This window comes from Siniperca chuatsi, linkage group LG6 (assembly GCF_020085105.1).
Source record: "Siniperca chuatsi isolate FFG_IHB_CAS linkage group LG6, ASM2008510v1, whole genome shotgun sequence".
NCBI lineage: Eukaryota > Metazoa > Chordata > Actinopteri > Centrarchiformes > Sinipercidae > Siniperca > Siniperca chuatsi.
This window is the reverse complement of record NC_058047.1, coordinates 27420492-27441461: the sequence shown is the minus strand read 5'-3', so window position 1 is coordinate 27441461 and position 20970 is coordinate 27420492. Positions and strand designations below refer to the sequence as shown.

General features: G+C 41.5%; 1 protein-coding gene across 3 annotated transcripts in view; it reads left to right on the top strand.

The window, feature by feature from the left end:
• The first annotated feature begins 1204 nt into the window (after positions 1-1204).
• slc1a7b (solute carrier family 1 member 7b) overlaps positions 1205-20970 on the top strand; it is a 45646-nt gene continuing 25880 nt past the window's right edge. Inside the window, exon 1 of one of the 3 annotated variants that reach the window (XM_044199972.1) lies at positions 1205-1596. In XM_044199972.1, the coding sequence (XP_044055907.1) occupies positions 1456-1596 (141 nt within the window). In that variant the 5' untranslated portion in view covers positions 1205-1455. Of the gene's footprint in view, positions 1597-12932; positions 12983-20970 lie in introns of those variants that run through there. The other 2 variants (XM_044199973.1, XM_044199974.1) reach the window with 2 other exon arrangements.

Genomic DNA, 20970 nt, shown 5'->3' with positions numbered 1-20970 from the left:
TGACAAATGACAGAGACATTTGAGAAATCAGCTGCCTGCTTCTGATGGAGGCACTGCTGATGAGAGCAGTGAAACTGAACAGTAAAGTTGCTGCCCCTAAAAACAAAACCGAGAGCTGAAAGATGTTTAAATGCATCTGAGGGGGGAAAACTTTTGGTGGGTTTATCACGACTCATGAAAACATGGTTCCACCATGAACCCTATAACTAGAATAAGACATGTTGATACACAACACAATCGATCATTTTAAAAGAGTATCTTTTTAAATCGAGCTACCACGTCTAGCCCCCTTCAGCCTAAAAGTTGAAACAATTACATTAACTAGAAAGAACACCTCTCTCCAACCCCACCTATACCGCAGCTTTCTCCTTGTCCACCTTACACATCTGCAAGCAACCTTGACACCTGAGGAACCCTCTTAGTGAGACTAGTCAGAGACTAGTCAGAGACACCATCAAGATTAGAGTGGGTATAAGCAAAGGGTGAAATACAGGGTGAAACGGGCATGTTGGACAGTGCACAAGACGACAGTGATTCGGCTCTGCTCCGAAATTGACTGGGTTTTTCTGGCCCATGCTACACCCTTCCACCAAGTTTCATGAAAATCGGGCCAGTAGTTTTTCCGTAATCCTGCTGACAGACAAACAAACAAACGACACTGAAAACATAATCTCCTTGGCGGAGGTAACGACACTGTCGGTATGTGTTGTCATAGTAAATGGTAATGAGGTGTGTGAATTTGTATTGTCTCTGTTACATTAAAATATTTAAAGCTACTGTGTCACCTCTTAAGTTAGCCTGTATTACATATAGTTGTGTTTTTGAAATGTAGTTGGATGTCATATTGCTGTATAATTCAGCTCAATGATGGACAAACTGCTTTGCTGATTTATGCATCAACAACATAAAGTGTTTGTGCTTCAAAAAGCAGTTAATAAATCATATGTACTGTGTTGTACTTTTTTAGACCTCGTTCTCTTATCAGTGTGCGAGGTTCGGAAGGCCTGTGAGGTTGCTCCACTCTGCTAACCTTTTTTCAAATTGTTCATGGATCTTTAATCCAGCCTCAGACCTGATTAATATAGTAGCACACTAACAGGATTGGTGATGTTAACCCCCAGGGACATGGTTGCCAGCTGTTCCATCCCCCTGGCGGTGGGTTACAGGGCCGCTGATGGGTGGAGCAGGGTGGGAGGGGATGCCTGGAAAGTGAGAGGATCTTCTTAGCTTAGTGCAGATTGCTGCAGTGAGAGGACGAGAGGGATGCTGAGCCCGAAGGTGCTTTAAAACATCAGGGAGGATTGGATATTTCATGTAGCATCCCATCCAGTCCTGGAAGTTTTACTTTTTTTTTTTTTTTTTTTGCTTCTGTTTTCATTCCTCAAGCCTGGATTTTAGGTTTTGGGTTGGACACATTTATGGGTTGCTGGTAGAACGCAGGACAGGTGACTCACAATGGCCGTGGCTTTGGATGCAGTGTGGGTGAGGGTGAAGAACGTCTGTAAACAGAATGGGCTCCTCATCATGTCGGTGCTGGCTGTGGTCATTGGTTGTCTTTTGGGATTCTTCCTGAGGACACGGCGCCTCACAGAGCAGGTCAGTCTGCCCCCCCCCCAATGTGTGACGTCAGGCATGCAGAAGATAGGGTTTAGGAGAGAATCTTATCCCTACACCTCTAACACCTATAGAGCATTACACTCCATAGTGCTTCTCCTCATTTAGTCTCTTATTATGCTTCATTGCATTTGTTTCCCACAATTTCACACTGATACTAGACCACTTATCAGTGCTGACCTCCGTGGGTTTTGGTCATTATTTGTCCTTTACTAAATTTCATGTATACTGTTCATTTTCCAAAAGCATATCATTGTCTATTAGGATTTTACTGTAAGTAACAACGTATCGAAGAATATTTACTCCAGTACTGTACTTAAGGAAAATTTTAACTTTACTTGTTTTTCCATTTTATGCTACTTTAAAGTTCTAATCCACGACATTTCAGAGAGAAATACTGTACTTTTAAGCCACTGCATTTATTTGACAGTTACACTACCACTTGTCAGTCAGAAGACATGTGTAAGCTTGTTAAAACTTCAACCAAGTGGTTCCCAACCTTTTAGGGGAAAAAAGATGTCTATGAATTGCTAGCAGTTCCACCAGAGAGACATTTCCTCTCTAAACTTCTCACATGATTTCATTTAAATAACTGTTCAAGGCCCAAATATGTTCTCCAAATAATTCTCCAAACCCCAAAGATTGGAGAAAAGTCCCAAAAAATCTACAGAATGAATAATGAATTAATTCACAAATAAAACTTTGTTTTTCTCTTCCTTCTTACCACATTTATTATCTCACGACCCTTCAGGTTTATCTGGTGACCCTTTGGAGGGGCCTGACCCCTGGGTTGGGAACCACTGGACTAGACTACCTAACTGTATATAAACACATGACCAGCTACAGCAGTAAAATGCTGCTTACACATTGATGCATCAGTATTAATCTGATGATGTGTCATAATATATCAGTCACAGTGGCCATTTGTCTGCAAAACAAGTACTTTTACTTTTGATATTTTAAGTAGGCTACATTTTTCTGTGATTTTACTTAAGTAGGATTTTAAATGCAGGACTTTTATTTGTAATTGTATTTTTACATTGATGTATTGATGCTTTTACTTAAGTAAAGTATCTGAGTATTTCTTCCACCACTGTAAATGTTACATTTTTTTCCTACCTTCCAGGCAGCCATTGGTTTCCATTTATGTCATTATAGTATGAAAATCAAATTATAGACTTAAAATTTGCTTGGGAAAGGCAATATATCAGTGAAAATCACATTGGCTTTTATTTTCAAAAGATACCAGTTTGTTATTGTTGCATTGTAACACAGTGCAGACTTGCAAAGCAACAATAGCATACCTTTGACAACAATAAAAGCAGACATGATGATCACTGTGATGAATTACCTATATATTTCAAACAAGCTTTAAGTCTCTGCCAGTTGACTTTGATACCACAGTGGTACGTATTGGAAGCGTGATTTGTTAAACAGGTTAAACCCTTAACAAGCAGCAAACTGCTGTCATCACAAACTCATGCTATGTAGCCAAACATTGTTTAGAACCTCATAACTATATTTCAAATTCTAGTGAAAATCCCAAAGATACCAAATATGAGTCTGACTACTGGGACAATGTGTCTAGAATGATGCACAAGACATCTAGAATATTTCCATTTGATGCGATTGTATATCTACAAGAAAGATTAAATCTTTGGGTTTGAATATTTCACTTAGTGCAAACATCAGTGTGGAAAAAGATTGTTTTTCCAACCTTAAAGGATAGGTTCACAGTTTTTCAAGTCTGTCTTAAAACCATACTCGTTATACCATTAAGAGATCCCTTCCTAATGCACTTGCAGTGTAGTGAAGTGAAGTTAATATGATGCTTCAGCAGTCTTGAGTGTCTTGAGTGAGACAAATGAAGTAAAAGACAAATAAAGTTTATTTGTGAGACAAATAAAGTAAAAGTATCTTCCAAAGTGTTTTGTGTTCTATCCCTCCATCACAGCTCAACAAGTACGCACTGTTGGTGGAAACAAAGCAAAGGAATTTCGTACTAAAAAGACTAACATTGGAAGATTAATTTGATTAACTGAGACTGCTGAAGCCTCATAATAACTTCAGATAAACTTTAAAATGCATTTTTGCACAGAATGAGGACTGTGGATTTGTCCACCATCCCTTCCATGGGAACAAGTTAGGAAGGGACCTTTTAATGGCCAGTGTGAACAGGAGGAATGATTGCAGCAACCAAAAGCTGTTTCAATGTACATATGGGCATGTGAGAAAATGTGAAAAAAATCTTTTTATAGGGGAAACAAAGGGGAGAAACTATGTTAAGGGGGTTTTATAACGTGCAAAAACACCAAAATAGCTCAGAGTTGAAACACTTTCAACATTATTAATATTTCGCATATACTGGAACTAGAGACTTCACAAAAGTGAAAATGAGACTGGCTGAATCCTTCAAACAAGACTTTTTTTGGAAGGTTTGTAAGTGTTAAATGGAAAACTTCCAAAAGTCACATATTTTCTCTTAGCTTAGTGGTTACATTCAGTAGGCACAACTCTGACATATCAGCAAAACCTTTCAAGCCACAGCAATTGGTGAGCAGTGTTACCAGTTTCATTCACCCTCTGATCTAAAATACATCAATGCACAAATCCAGGCTAAAAAGAAACCCACAAGCTTCCAGTAAATACACTGAAGTTAACACATGTCACAGCTTCAGCACATAGCTCTAAATACAGACACCAAGCAGCTTTATGGCCTTTTCTCTCCCATCACCCCTCTGACTAAAGCGCTGTCATTTTCTCAAATAGGCCTTAAAATAGCCTGTGGCTCTTTTACTGTCACAATAGGGGATTACAATTCAATCAAACAAATGCTTTCTCTTAATTGTACATCAAATAAGAGTGCCTGTCAGTGTGACACATGACAAGGTACACAGGAGGCACTGACCTTTATGTTTTCAGACAATTTATAAAAGCCCAGATCCCTCTGTTTGAGGGTCAAGAGCAGACAGGGAAGTGTGGATGATCTGTTTGTGATTGTGGGCTCCTGGGCTCCATAGACCAACAGACTTTATAAACAACAGACAAACAATTAGAATAGACTAAAAGACTGAAAAGAGACTATAAAACCAAACATAAGTCCAAACTTGTAGAAGAGAACCCAAATAAGAAAATGTAACATGTGTTCCATAAAAAATTACGTCAGTTTTGTCCTTCAGCAACCAGAATCATTTCTTCTCTCATTTGAACATAGACTGTATGAGACAGGCAGGCATTAGCAAACACATACGTGCCACCCACGCTGCAGATGCACTAAAAGCAATAATAGTGTTGAAGATTATTTTGGTCTGGAATACTTTTCCATTTCCAATACTGAAATTCTTTTCAATGGGAGAAATGTCACAGGAAGTTGAGTTTGCTCAGTGTTCTAATCAAATACTATTAATGAATCAAGGCAATGCTCTGGATTGGGCTCAAGATGTTCTTGTAAAAGAAGGCAGGCAAGGTATGTGTAGGTGTAAGACAGTGTTATTGAAGGCCGATGAGAAAATCTAACTTGCTTCAGACCAAAGCACAGACATCGACTACATGTATGTGTTTCTGTCATGGGAGGTTGAACCTTGGCGCTTCTGTTGTACAATGACATCCTGTCACCGTCCGATGTTTGGAAATGTAGTTTGACAAAAGAAACGTGACTCAAGGTCCACTGGGTTTTTTATTCTGAGCTTTTAACCGCATCTGACACTTTTCATCAGTGGATGCTGTCTGCCCCATAGGCAATTCTAGGGTGGGGCTAGATGGGCCTACAGTCCCACCAAAAATTAGAATAGCTCCACCGTAGCCGCACTACGAAATTACCAGACATTTGACATACAAAATCCTGTCAAATAGGACAGGATCACAACCTTCTATGAGCTGGAATCACCTTGGTGAGTTCACGTTATTCACTTCAGGTGAGAAACGTTTTCTTTACTTGCTTTTGTACCCTAGCAGGGTGATAAAAAATTTATCGTTTCTTGATCAAGCAACCTTGTCAACAAGGGAAACTGTTGAAAATGAGAAAGTGGAGGTAGGCATCAAGAGAGAGTTAGAAGAGCAAGTTGAGACCAGCAACAGAGCTTTATTCAGAGCTCGTATGAGCAGCACTCATGGCTGGAGTATTCTGTCACTAAAGATGTAACTTTTTGTAGGCATTCCTGTGTTGCATGTTTGTGAGGATGTGAGCTGTGTAGTTCCTCTGTTATTCTGCCTATGATTTTTCAGTCAGTTTTCCAAAGTTGACTGTTGTGTATGTTCTGCCTTCTGTCTGTGCTTGGGTCCTATCTATCAGTCCTATCTGAATGCTCATCATTATTACTATTTTTTATCTTAAAAAAAGGAATTGTTATTGATAGTAAGCAGTACTTTGAAATCAACAGAAGCATATGATATGTATAGTTTACTTTAAAGTACCACACATCTGCTTCTAGCCTTGTTTATTAATGTATTTACTACATATTCCATAACCCCACCAATCAATAACTAAGCCCATGCAAGGAAGAATCTTTGGCACTGCCTGTAGTTTGCTCAGTCATGGAGTTGGACTGCTATTATTTTGTCAAATTGTTGGAAATACATTAGAATTGTAAATTGTATTCACAGTATTATTGCTGCATAGCTGCAGTAATTGTTTTCTTGTTGGCAAAAAGCAATTTAGGTCAGAGGAAACTATTGTCAAAGCAGTGTAGTCCCTCATTCGTCCAGGAGTGTTCTATTGTAGAAAAGGTTTCAGTCGTAGTCATCTGGACACTGTTTTCAGAATCAAGACGTTTCGGCTCCCATCCGGAAGTCATTCTCAATTGAGAAACCGAAACGTCTTGATTCTGAAAACAGTGTCCAGATGACTACGACTGAAACCTTTTCTACGATATTGTCAAAGCAGCATTACTACTACTGTTGTATTAAAACCATGTATTACAGCTGTGTGATTGTCTAAGAGCGTAGCCTCCACCTGAAACATTCATCTGCCTTTGTGGTTCTGCACGGGAAGTATGAAGTCTGTCAGAGATTTATAACAGATTACATAAACAGCAGCATCAGTATAAGGCTGGAGACATACTTGCTTTGTAACCACGCGTTTGCGTAGACAACCGGCTGGGTCGTGAACTGAATTGTTCACATACAGTGGTGTGAAAAAGTGTTTCAGTGATTTCTTATTTTTTTGCATGTTTGTCACACTTAAATGTTTCAGATCATCAAACAAATTTAAATATTAGTCAAAGATAACACAAGTAAACACAAAATGCAGTTTTTAAATGAAGGTTGTTATTATTAAGGGAAAGCAAAATCCAAACCTACATGGCCCTGTGTGAAATAGTGATTGCCCCCTAAACCTAATAACTGGTTGGGCCACCCTTAGCAGCAACAACTGCAATCAAGCATTTGTGATAACTTGCAATGAGTCTTTTACAGCGCTGTGGAGGAATTTTGGCCCACTCATCTTTGCAGAATTGTTGTGATTCAGCCACATTGGAGGGTTTTCGAGCATGAACTGCCTTTTTAAGGTCATGTCACAGCATCTCAATAGGATTCAGGTCAGGACTTTGACTAGGCCACTCCAAAGTCTTCATTTTGTTCTTCTTCAGCCATAGTGGTTTGATTTTAGAAAACAATTATTTAAATACCATTTTATGCATTTCTACATGTTATTATCATATTCCCAGCTACTTAAAAGGAACACATTGTGATTAAGATGGCTATCATGCTTAGGTTCATCATTCTGCCAGAAAAGTGGTAAATATACATCAGAAAAAGCCATCTTACTCTCTGCATGTTTAAACCAGAACCCTACTAAACATCACATGCTGTGATATTCAGTTAAGGTACTTTGAAGAATAGGACTGGTAGATCTATAGCACATTATTTATGGCACTATCAACAGATAATGTTCCATTTGCAACTTCAATCACATATAAGAGATGTATCAAAATATGAAATATATATATATATTTTAAAAAGTCACACACTGCCAAAACTTTTATCAAGAGAAAAAAGTGTTAGCTTTTGTTTATGTTCAAGTCCAGTGTATTACTCTTTATTATGCAGAGTACAATATGATTATATCTTCTCACTGTAACTTAAAATTCATGGCTTCTTTACGCCCATAAAATGCCAAACTCGCGTCTCCTTTCTTTCTTTAAAGAAAAGCATCAAATTTTGCTGTTGTTAGTGTTATTTGTTATTTTTCTATCACAAAACTCTACCATTAACATCACCACTCTAGTCTGTGACTCACAGTGCGACAGTGGGTCCACTTACTATCCCCTCATACACTGGTGTCGCATCAGCTGGGTGGAGTTAGCCATCAAATTAATGTTAAATAAGCGCATCGGTGACCCGATGACATACACCGGGGTAGTAGACTAATCAAGTGGACCTAACATTAGAATATCAGACGCTAGAGAGCTACATCATACTTCGCTGCATTACAAAAATATGTGTGTGTGTGGGGGGGGGCAAAAATGGACATGTCCCTAGTGGATGTTATGCCATTGCTTGGCTGGTAAAACTTCTCAAACTGTGGCTACCCTGTTGACTGGACAGCTGCACTTACCCAGTGTACCACAAACAACACACTTACACAGTACACACACATGCTGGCAAATACACACCAACCCATACGCATGAGTGCAAGATGAGCAGAGCAGACCTTCTCTGCTGGCTGTATGTGAGTGCTGATCCTGCTCTTATACAGCAAACTAAGCTCTCTCTGCTTAATGCCAAACAGAAAAGCTCTTTAGCTGTCATTATGCACCCGCTTCGCCCTGCAGCCCCTCAATCCACTGTCCTCCCATCTCCCTTGACATCCCTAACCTCACTCTCACTCCCATCAACTCTATACAATACACAACTTTTATTAATCAGCAGGTAGATACTGTACTGATAAATAAATAAATAAATAAAACTTTATTTATAGAGCACTTATCAAAACAAAGTACAAAGTGCTTCACAACAAGAAAAATAAAATAACACAGTGAATGACGAAATATAAAGAAATAAAACACATGAAATACAGAAAAGCAATAAAATAAACAGTAAAATAAACAGCCAGTTCACGTAAAATCAGGATATGCTTTCAGATAAAAATGTGTTTTGAGACGAGATTTAAACGAAGACACTGACTCAGACAACCTAATTTCTTGGGCAAGTTGTTCCAGAGCCTCGGGGCCCTGATAGCAAAAGCTCTGTCCCCCTTAGTTTTCATCCTGGACTCAGGAACAGACAGGAGACCCCTGCCCGAAGATCTCAAACTACGTGAAGGTTCATAAGGGATTACAAGGTCTAAAATATAATCTGGGGCCAGGCCATGAAGAGCCTTAAAAGTAATCAACAAGATCTTAAAATCAATCCTAAAACCAACAGGGAGCCAGTGTAAAGAGGCTAAAACAGGTGTTATGTGGTCATACTTCTTGGTCCTGGTTAACAGCCTAGCAGCTGAGTTTTGGACAGTCTGCAGTCGTGTCAGAGCTTTTGATTAAGACAAGTGAACAGGCTGTTACAATAATCAAGGCGTGAGGAGATAAAAGCATGCACAACAGTTTCTGCATCACTAAGATTTAAAATAGATCGTATTTTTGCAATGTTTCTGAGGTGATAGAAACATGATTGGACAAGCTTAGTGATATGTTGCTCAAAACATAAATTGCTATCAAACAGGACACCAAGATTTCGTGCAACAGGCTTGATATGTTGTGACAGGTTACCAGTGGATGGCAGTATTTGTTTAGTGATGTGTTGGGGCCCAATAACAAGGATTTCAGTTTTATTTGAGTTGAGCTGAAGAAAATTTATCGACATCCAATTTTTTATGTCAGACAGGCAGTCCTGCAGAGAACTCAGCGTACTAAGGTCAGTGGGCTTGACAGGGAGGTACAACTGTGTGTCATCCGCATAACAATGAAAAGAAATACCATGTCTGCGGATTACATCACCCAAGGGAAGCATGTATAAGGAGAACAATATTGGTCCCAGAATTGAACCTTGAGGCACACCATACTTGATATGGGAAAAGGATGACTTGAAGTTATTAATGCTAACACAGAATTTCCTATTGGACAAATAAGATGCGAACCAGTCTAGTGCAGTTCCAGATATGCCCACCCAGTGCCTCAGTCTGTCTAAAAGAATGCCATGATCAATTGTATCAAAGGCAGCACTTATGTCCAACAGCACAAGAATTGAACACATGCCTGCGTCTGCATTCATTAAAAGGTCATTAGTGACTTTGAGAAGGGCTGTCTCAGTGCTGTGGTGTTGACGAAAGCCAGATTGGAACTTTTCAAAGGTATTATTGTTTTCCACAGCAGCAAGGAGCTGCTTAGATACAAGTTTTTCGAGAATCTTCGAAATAAAAGGCAATTTGGATATTGGGCGGTAGTTATCCAGGAGGGTGGGATCAAGCCCAGGTTTTTTTAAGACTGGCTGGACACAAGCTGTTTTAAAGAAATCAGGGACGCAGCCAGTAGACAGCGAGCTGTTAAAAATAATTTGTAAAAGGGGCGCAATACAATCCATAACTTCCAATAGAAACCTAGTTGGGATTTTGTCCAGAGGGCTGGAGGATACTCTCATAAGAGACATGATGTCTCTGCGAGTTCGGGCAGAGTAACAGCAGAAAAATTGCTCAAAGAATCCCTGAGCGGGTGATCCACATCTAAAAAGGCAGGATTGGGGTGATATCAGATCTTATTAACTCCACCTTACCAGCAAAGTGCAAAAGAAACTTTTCACAATCAGCATCACACTCAGCAGGGGCACAAGGAGAGGCAGGGTTAACTAACTGATCCACAGTCTTAAACAGGAATCTGGGGTTGTGCTGATGGGCAGAGATAAGTGCAGAGAAATGGCATGTTCTTGCATCCTTCACCATCCTATTATAAAGGCGTAATAACTCTTTCATGGCCACAAAGTGGACCTGGAGACGTGATTTCTTCCATCTGCGTTCTGCAATTCTTTTTACAGCTACGAATACTGTCATTTAACCATGGCTGTTTTCTAGTCTTTGAGTTTTGTCTATTTTTAAGAGGAGCTATGAGATCTAATGTTGAAGAACACTGGTAGTTAAAATAATCAACCAAATCGTTGGTGTTGGAGGAATCGGGAAACACACTGCCCGGAGGATTGAACCGTGTACAGAATTTTGAGGCACTATGCTCATTAAGGACGCGTGTGTACTTAGAGCGGGATAAGACAGAACTGGCAGCCTCTAATTCATAATTGAAAACAATGCATAGGTGATCAGATACAAACATGTCCCTGGTTTCCACAGATGGGGTTTTCAGGCCCAAAGTAAAGACTAGGTCTAAGGTGTGGCCACGGGAATGAGTTTGGCCAGACACATGTTGTTGTAAGTTGAAAGAGTTAGTGATATTTTAAAAAATCAGCAGCAAGGGCATTAGAGGAGTCATCAACGTGAATATTAAAGTCATCACAAAGAACAATTCTATCATAATTTAACACAAGACTGGATAAAAACTCAGGGAGCTCCAACAAGAAGGAGCCAGCTGGTTTAGGGGGGCGATATATAATAGCAAATATGACTGGGAGGGGGCCACCAAGTTTAAACATGAGCACTTCAAAGGAGGAAAAATCATTGCAAGCTATGAGGTCACACTTAAAATGCTTCCTATAGACAGTAACAAGGCCCCCACCTCGACCACAGACCCTAGGGCAACTAAAGCAGTCATAATCAGGAGGGCACAATTCAGCCAGCTGACTGTGATCACCAGGATGTAACCAGGATTCAGTTAAAAACATAAAGTCTAACTCAGTAGAAGAGATAAAGTCATTTAAAATAAACGTTTTGTTAGAGAGGGATCTTACATTCAGAAGAGCCATCTTAAAAAGTCTGTGCTGGTTCAGATTTGATGTTGAGACTGGAGGTCGGGTTCTGGCCCGGATCTTTATTAAGTTATTATTGTCGCTGTGTCTGTTTCGCACTAAGGACCTGTCCGAAATTACCACAGGAATGTTAAAGGTGGCACTAGAGGCAGCCGGGCTCCAGATAGCAGCACTATGATCAGTCCACAAGGGGGCGGTAGTGACAGCAGAGAGTACGTGGCTGTTTATGGTGGGCAGAGTAGAGGAAGAAGAAGAGCGAGGGGAAACAGGTGATGTAAATAGTCAACTACGTGAGGAGGACAGGTTAGCCGCCAGCATGCGACTACCAGACTTGTTTGGGTGAAGACCATCTCGTGCAAACAAGGAAGAACGATCCCAGAATAAGTTAAAGTTGTGAATAAAACCAACGTCATGGGTGCTGCAGACAGACTGGAGCCAGGTATGAAGGCTGAGGATCCTGCTAAAACGGCCAATTCCACAACCCAGTGTAGGAATTGGACCCGAAATGAAAGCATGCTTTCCGGTGCTGTTGAGCCGGTCAAAGAGGCGGATGAAGTCTGCTTTCGTCAGCTCCGATTGCTGACGGGCGGTGTCATTGGTGCCGACATGGACTATGATTTTCGTGATAGTCGTCGGGAGTGCAGCCAGAAGTCCGGGGAGCTTTTCGAGGATGTCGTAGCTCCGGGAAAGCAGCGTGTGAGCGCATTGGCGAAGCGGATATTCCTCACTATGGAGTCTCCAACGATCAGCGTGGTTGGGGGGATGAGAGGAGGCAGAGTCGATGATCGTGGAGCCCGCCGAGTCCCATCAGCCGTCCCTGGGATAGTTGTGGCCGGGGACTGCTGCGGCGAGGGGGCGGCGTCCTCCTCAGCAGAGGTGTTCGCTGCCGTCTCAGGACGAATGAGACCCCCAGAGCTTCTCCTGATCACGGCCTCTTTCAGTAACTTGCGGCGAGAGGAGGAGGAAGACTTGGCTGCTGGAAGATGGGGGCGTCCCTCCAGTGGAGGAAAGTCCTGCGTGTCCAGGATGTCAAACCTGTTGGCCAGCGGGAGGTCCCGATGTGAAGGTGGAGGAGTTGGGCGCTTTGCACCATGTCTGTCCTTACAGGCTACGGTCCAGTGCTCCGGTTGGCGTGGAGTCGTACTCACCGGAGCCTTCTCATCACCCCCGCCGGCGAGTGACCGTGCATCCACTGGGGCTCGGCACGGGGTAGAAATGGCCATGGCTTTGTGCTTCGCACCCATGAGGAGCCACGGGTCATCAGGCTTAGCTGAAGCGGCCTCATGCTCCGGGGCGCCAGTGATGATGGAGCCGAGCCACGGAAGAGTGGGATCATTGTCCAGTGCTGGAGTGGAGCAGTCCGGGAGTGAGATGGGATGGTCGCATTCGGCTTGCGCAGCCAGAGGAGCTGAGGACCGCCAGGTGTTTTGCCTGGGCCGAGGCGACGGTGGAGAACTCCAGGATGAGCTTGTCTTTTTCTCTGAGCTCGGCTTCCAGACAGGCGATACTTCTCCTCAGCTTTGAGACGGTAAGGTGACAACACAACAATATCAACACTCAGCCATCATTTAGTCCGTGAGAGTGCTTCAGAGCTTAAAGTCCACAGTAAAGTCCATAAAAGTGCTACAAGCTTAAAATCCTTGGTAAAACCGACCGGCTAGCCTAGTCGCCGGGCTAAAAACAAACCTAGCTAAGCTAGCAGCAGTGGAGGCAGTCCGGTAAACCACGTGGAGTTGCAGCCAGCTTAAAATTACTTAAGATCCACACGTCCGATGACTGAAAACTTTTTCCAAGTTAGAACATATAGGTAAAGCGGTGGCCAGGAAAGCAGTGTGGCCTAGAAAACCTGGCTTAAAAACTCGATAAAATATCAATTTATGATGGTTTAAGACGAAGTTTCTAGCGACGCTTCTGCCGGGTACACAAAAACGCCGACACCTGGAGTGTGAAGTGTCTCAGCCTAACAGCCATGGCGGTTTCCTCTTGCTCATCCCACCTCAGTAGTAGTAAATAACAAAGTCTTACTTAATCCAAGCTGTTATAATAAAACATAAAATATCTATAGTATCGTAATATGATATTACTACTGTCTTTGTAAGAGTTGCAGCTTCTTGTCTGACAAAAGATGATACCCCAGATTATCACATTTAGATATAAAGCCTAAATTATTTTCAACCAAAAAACAGATGGACTTCCTAATTCCATGAGAACTTAAAACACAACATTTAGGACTTGCCTTGAACATGCCTTTTAACTTTTTGGTCTTGACTTGGGACTTCATAGCCAAGACTTATAACATTACTGCTGCTACATAACTGCAAAGGCAACGTAACAATGTATGAGAGAAATGTCATCTTTTCTGTTATCTATTCCTTACGGTTTGCTTACTTGGATGGGTAATGCCTGTTAAATGTTGTCTTCATATCATCCTACCAATTTTCATTGGAATTAAGTTTGCACTTTGGCAGGGACTTGCTGACTGTTTTTAAAAGCCATTGCAGAGTCACTTTAGCTGTTTGCTTGCTCACTGACCTGTTAGAAGATCAGTTTCCTCTTAAATGATCAATCTGTGAAACTGTGCACTACAGTAGTTGCTCTTCAAGATTTTGTCTTAATTTGACTCCATTTAGTCTTCTAGTGGCTGCAGGTGTAACACATTACATTATATTTATTTAGCTGACGCTTTTATCCAAAGTGACTTAAAATAAGTGTATTTCACCCATGTGGATACATTCCAAAATTTTGCAAGAATCATGCAAGTACATCACCTTCATCAAATATGCTGAACTGCTTCAAGTGCTACATTTAGAAACAATAAAAGATAGAGAGTTTTGGTTTTTGAATGGGCCAAGGTACAGTCTGAACTGAGTTTCAGTCTGTGATGGAAGATGTGTAGAGTTTCTATTGTCCTGATGTCAATGGGGAGCTTGTTCCATCTAGCTGACTAGCAGGCAGAGCTGGCGCAGATTACTATTTATTAACAAAAAGGCTTACACTGGAGAAGGCAGGCTACAGTAGCTAAGAAACAAAATCCAATGGTGGGCAGGCAAAAATCTAAAAACAGGCAAAGTACAGGGAAACAACAAACCAGGGCGCTTGACAGAGGTACAACAAAAGACAGAACAAATCGAAGAACATAGACTAAATACACATTGACACTGGTTTAATCAAAGCAATCAATGACAGGAAGCAAAACTACCAGACACATGAGGGAAGGGGAGTTTTTCAAAATAAAACAGGAAATCAAGTAGACACAAACCCAAAACCATGACAGGACCGCAAATAGTTGTACATTTTGTACAGTGTTGGCTGGGCCCCCCTTGTAGTGAGGGAGTAGCAAGCTGATTGGCAGTAGCAGAGTGTACTGGACTGACTGGGGTGTATGGTTTGACCATGTCCTGGATGTAGGATGAGCTTTGGCCATTTGCAGCACGGAAGGCAAGTACCAGTGTCTTGAATCAAATTCGAGCAGCCACTGGTAGCCAGTGCAGGGTGCGGAGGAGTGTGTAGTGTGGGAGAACTTGGGTAGGTTTAAGACTAGCTGGGCTGCTGCATTCTGGATGAGCTGCAGAGGTCGGATGGCACATGCAGGCACACCAGCCAGGAGTGAGTTGCAGTAGTCTAGGTGGTAGATGGCAAGAGCCTAGATCAGAACCTGCGCTGCCTCCTGGGTGAGGAACGGATGTATCCTCCTGATGTTGTGGAGGATGAATCTGCACGAGCAGGTTGTCGCAACGATGTTGGCAGTGAAGGACAGTTGGTCGTCCAGTGTCACACCCAGGTTCCTTGCAGTCCGAGACGGGGACACCACAGAGTTCTCAATGGTAATGGAGAGGTCATGGACTGGAGATCCCTCAGCTCAGTCTTTTTGAGGCTGAGCTTCAGGTGGTGAGCAGACATCCACTGAGAGATGTCAGCCAGAAATGCAGAAATTCATGCTGCCACCTAGGTTTTAGACCGGGAACAGACAGAATTAGTTGAGTGTCATCTGCATAGCTGTGGTAGGAAAAGTCATGTGATTGAATAACAGAGCTGAGTGAATTAGTGTAAAGAGAGGATGGGACCCACAACAGAACCCTGAGGGACCCCAGTAGTGAGGCTACAAGGTTCAGACAGATTCTCTCCAAGTTACCCTGTAAGTGCAGTCCTTGAGGTAGGATGTGAACTGGGAGAGTGCAGAGCCTGAGACTCCCAGTTCTTGGAGGGTGGAGAGGAGGAACTGGTGGTTCACCATGTCAAATGCTGCTGTCCAGCAAGATGATGACAGGAGAGGGAGGCAGCTCTAGCAGTGTGAAATTTTCTGTGACAGCAATGAGGGCAGTCTCAGTTGAGTCACCTGCCTTGAAACCAGACTGGTGGAGGTCAAGAAGGTTGTTCTGGTGGAGAATGTCGTATTGTACGATATTTCAAACCCACAGATGCAGAACACACTAGCAATATTTTACAACCAATTCACACTTTATTGGAATGTCAGCAGGAATAGTTGGAAGGGGCATAATTCTTTGGAGCAAATCCTTCGGCATCGTACTTTGTAACTCCAGGGAAGTAAAGATGGTTCCGGCGTGGAGACTGAAGCAGTGGTCACCCGTCTGACTAGACGCCACGTGGGTCTAAACCGAGGGTCACAAAGGGTCTGGCTCCGTGGTGGAGTTGTTAGAGAGGCAGGAAGGCAGGCTGACAGGGATCCAGACAAAGGCAGGAACTGTGATCACCAGTACACGATAATCCCGAGGCAGAGCAAAACACGATCAAAAACAAGGCAACAAAACATGCCGTTGGTGTTGTGGGAGATCCTGGTATTTGAGCAGTGGAGACTGATGGTAGATTGGAGACAGGTGTGCCGGTGATCAGAAGCAGGCAGGAAAACCACGGAGCCAGACCAGAAGACATACACACACACACATCCAACGACGAGTCGGGGACACACAAGACACACCAGGGAAGGAGAGCACAACAGAGAACACAGGGCTGGGGAGGAGGAAGGTGGCTGACTACCACAGAGAAATGCAGACAGTTGAGTGAAGACAGCACGCTTAAGTGTTTTAGACAGAAATAGAAGAAGAGAGACAGGTCTGTAATTTACATCAGAAGGGTTGAGTGTGGGCTTATGTAAAAAGGGGGTTCATTCGAGCTGCTTTTAGATGATTTGTTGGTGTGCTTAAACCTGCAATAACAGATTTTTTGGTCATTTGGGGGCAACAGAAACAAGCTGTAAACACAACATTGACATACAGTATATTGTAGGAGTTAATGAGACAGGCAACTTCTCTTTTGGCTACACCTCTGTGTGGCCGTTTATTCACACACACACCAGCAATACCCAAAAACAAAGGTGGTGACACAACATCCGCTTTTACACCATCCGGCACTGTCATTGCTATGGTTACCCACAGGCGCCTTAAAAGGAGTGAGTCAACCTTACCCTGTGCACAGTGTGCTTAACACCCACTACCAAACAGGATTTGGTGAATTATGTCATTTAGTCCATGTAGGGCCTTATATATCACTTTATATAGTTGTTAAAGCTAATTTGTTTAGCATACATTAGTGATTATAGCCTCTTTAAGGTAACATATATAACCTGGGGCAATAATTGTTCGAAATATTTTACAGGTGGTCATGCTACCCTGTCTCCTAGAAATTACATGTATATACTATTAATTTGTTTTGCCAAATAAGCTTGAGGGAAATGTAATCACTCAATGGATTATGATGTTTATTGGCAACATTTTTGCCAATGAAGGAAGTGCTAAGTTTTTGTACCACACGGAAGTTGTAAGGTGGTGGTTAGGGTAGATTGTGGGTGTACGAAGCATCTCTAGTGCGTGAAGGACAATTACACTTTAAAGTGCAGTATCATCAAGCACTGACTCGACTAAACCACACCGTGACCACAGAGATGACTTGGGAGGAAAGAGGCTTTTTCAAACTCTTGATAAACTGCCAACTTCATTTTGACAGAGTGGAGATATGAGGTCTGGCGGCAGAGGATGGGACAACAGAGCTGATAGAGAACAGCTGTCCACTGCTTCTCTGGACAGAGGCCAGTGTTTAGCCCAGTGGACACTGAAACAATTACACAAAAAGCCTGTGAGATCTGAAGACTTCTGCCCAAACTGTCACCCAAAACTCTTGGGCCTTGCAGACATTACTGGAGTTTTTTCTGTGATATTTTATGGCTGCTCTCCAATTCATTTCAAATTAGATTTACCTGTCTGTGTTTAGCTGATAGAAAAACTCCCTTTTCTATCTCTAACCTTCTTCTTCCTCCTATGCAAGTCTCTGGCACAGCACACAGCCTACTGAGTAATAGAGGACTGTGACTGGAATAAACAACAAAATCTAGTTTTTACAACAGAGACTTGTGATCTTGCTTTGGGAGTGTCTCAAAGTCAGTGGGAAGGGGTTTCTTGCCTTAAAACAAAGTCGTAGTCAACTGATCAGCATGTCTATCTGTCACGTAGCAGTATGGTGATTTTGTGCTCTGCATTCATGGATTTGCATTTTTATTCAGGGCAACACTTTTATTCAAGCTCTCTGACACAATATCACAATAGAGATTTTGCCAGTGTTATTCTATAAGGCTTGTATCCTTTGTAAGCAACTCAACCAAATACTTTACATGCAGTGTGAAAAGCAGAGAGTGGTGCCATGACAGAGTGAAAACAAGAAAATGTGTATATGTGTATAATATAGTATATTGTTGACTAACTATGGGTTTCATTTCTGAATAAAATAAAACCTAAACTTTTCCTCTGAAAAACACAAAAATGTCAAAAAGATGGTTTGTGAACTATGCAATTAATACCTTTTTCCTTACAGGACGTCCACTTCTGAGCTCCATATCAGAAACAAACTAAGCCAAACTGTTACAAAAATATACAGTAGTCTAAATATAGTCTTTATACAGTTTGATGGCACATGTGTGGAACATGGAGTTAAAATTTAGGTGAATAATGTAATATTCAGCTCTGGGACCTTATAATTAATAGTTAGCACTGAAGTGTTAGCAAACATAGATACAGCACAATCAGTTGCTTATGTTAGACTTCCCTGGTAATACAACTGTTACTTTGTTAATTAACAGGTAGTATTGTGTTATATTATACAGCATAAATGTGTTTACATCCTATCACTCACTTTGTAATATAGAGCAATAATGGGAAGCTACCTATTTACGTGCAATCATTGAAACTAATCATTTTAACAATGGATCAAATGACTATGTGTGATGTGAAGATGTCACTCGTAGTGATGAACACACGGATAATTATCACCTGACTCTGCAGTTCCCCTCAGTTCATTATTTTGGTTTTATGGCCCCCAAATTACATTTTCATTAATGAGTTTCTAGCAACAGGCAGCTGTTTTCAGCAAAAAAGGTCTGATTAACTTCCTGTATGCTACCTGCCCAGCACCAAATGGCAGCCAATCTTAGCAACTAGCTGGTGAATATAGTGGAGCACTTAGCAGCTAAAGAGCTTTCAGGTGTTAGTGGAGGCTAAATCAAAGCTAAAAGGTGAGTGAATATCGCACTGACATTTGTCAGGTGGTCAGAAACACGACTCCAAATAAATGCAAAGTTTGCTCTGTCTGCTGGATGCGTAAATAGAGAACTGTTTGCTAACACCTTAGCCATATCAACTTCATAAGGAGAAAATATATTTTAGGGCTACGTTTTTCAGCTTGTTGAGCCTAGTCTTCTGCACCCAAGTGGCCAAAAGAAATCTGTCATTGCAACTTTAAAATTCAGAGTAATTGTGAGTCTTTGGTAGCTGTCATCACACCTGCCCAGGGACTGTAGTTGAAAATTAGCCAAGATGGCTAAAGTGGCACATTTAGCCTACAGAAATGTCTATTAATGAGCACTGTCCCTGTAACTTTAAACTGTATAAATAGATAAATAAATACAGGCACTGGCAATGTATTTGCTAGATCCCAAAATACTGCATGTCTAGTGTTACTGATTACTGAGCCTTTCTTCAACTTGCTTGATGTTGACAATCTTCACAATCAGTATATCTCGACCGGCATCAGAAAACACAAGCTGACCAATCACAGTTCTTCCAGGTCTCCATGTGGTATCTTCGTAGTCACCGTTGCCTCAATGTGTAGTTAAAATGTTTAAGGTGTGCAGGGTGTTAGTAACAGAGCTTATCCATATAGCCGCCATAGTAATCTCTTAACAAAAGTAAATCCAGCTTCAGTCTGACTTTTGGTGGCCACAGCCAAGTTCTGTAACAAAGAAACATCAAAAGAAAGGCTCACTTAAAAATACATATTAGCCACAATGGGAAAAATAATGTGAGTCAAATTTCTCTGCTTACTGAACTAAAATTAAGCATAAAAATAATAGTATACTAATATAATATACTAATAGTATAATAATATCAACAAAATGTTAAAAGAAAGTAACAACCTAGTTGACAATGAGGACAGACTGAAGACTGTGGATTCATCCCATACACTCTTTTCAGCCAGTATAGACAGGAGGAACAATTAAAACCACCAATAGTACTACTTTCAGGGGCGAATTCACAAAGAATGAATTGTGGCCGCTGATAGCACCATGAATTGCGTATCATTTGCAACATCATCTGCGCCGTCTCAAGGCCCAATTCACAAATGATATTGCGCTAATGATAATACAGCACAATCACGGCCATAAAGTTTTGCAGCTGAGTGCAATTTGCCATTGTTTTGCGTCTGTTAAATGTTCATCTGCAATTCTCTGTAGTGGCCCCATTAATATTTATTCTTAAGGTGCAGGCCTGCTGAAGTAGCAGATCACATGGTTAAGCAATGTTTGAGTCAAAAAAAATTATAAATGCAGTTGAGTGCAAAGTATTGTTTGATTTGAAAGAGAACTTATTCTAATTCTAATTATAACTATTCTAATTATCCAATAACTCCCCCCTGCTCTTTCATTCATTTCTATCTACAGGATGTCTCTTGTTTTTCTATGACTCACTCTGTATAGAGTGATTGTTATTTGTGGTGCTGTAACTTTGCGCCCTCCCTCTGGGTGCCTCTGGGTGCATGGAGAGCTGTTTCTCTCCTATTCTGCTCTATGTTGGACTGTTAGACTGTGTAACCACCGTCTCTGCTTCTCACAGCAGCAGGTTTTATGTTGCTTTACAGTTTCATTCCCTCATGGTGAATATCAGGTATTGTACTGTCTCTGTGCCACCTGTGCTCATATGACGTACTGTGATGTGCTGTTCCTTCAGCTGGCTACAATCACCCTCAGTGTACATATGGGCATGCAAGGATTGTTTTAAGACACACGTGAAAAAAATGTGAAGTTATCCTTTAAACACTGATCCTTACATTCACAAGAGAAATCTAACAATAAGTAACCATGCCTGTAAAGCAGGTCGATTTTAATGGCCAAAAGATGAAGGAAAATGGTCCAGTGCCTCATGTACATCCTCAGAACTAAGTGGATTTTATTTTAGACTTCCACAGAGACTTTTCAAGAGATGATTCAGCCTTTCTCATTTCCTCACCAAGTCA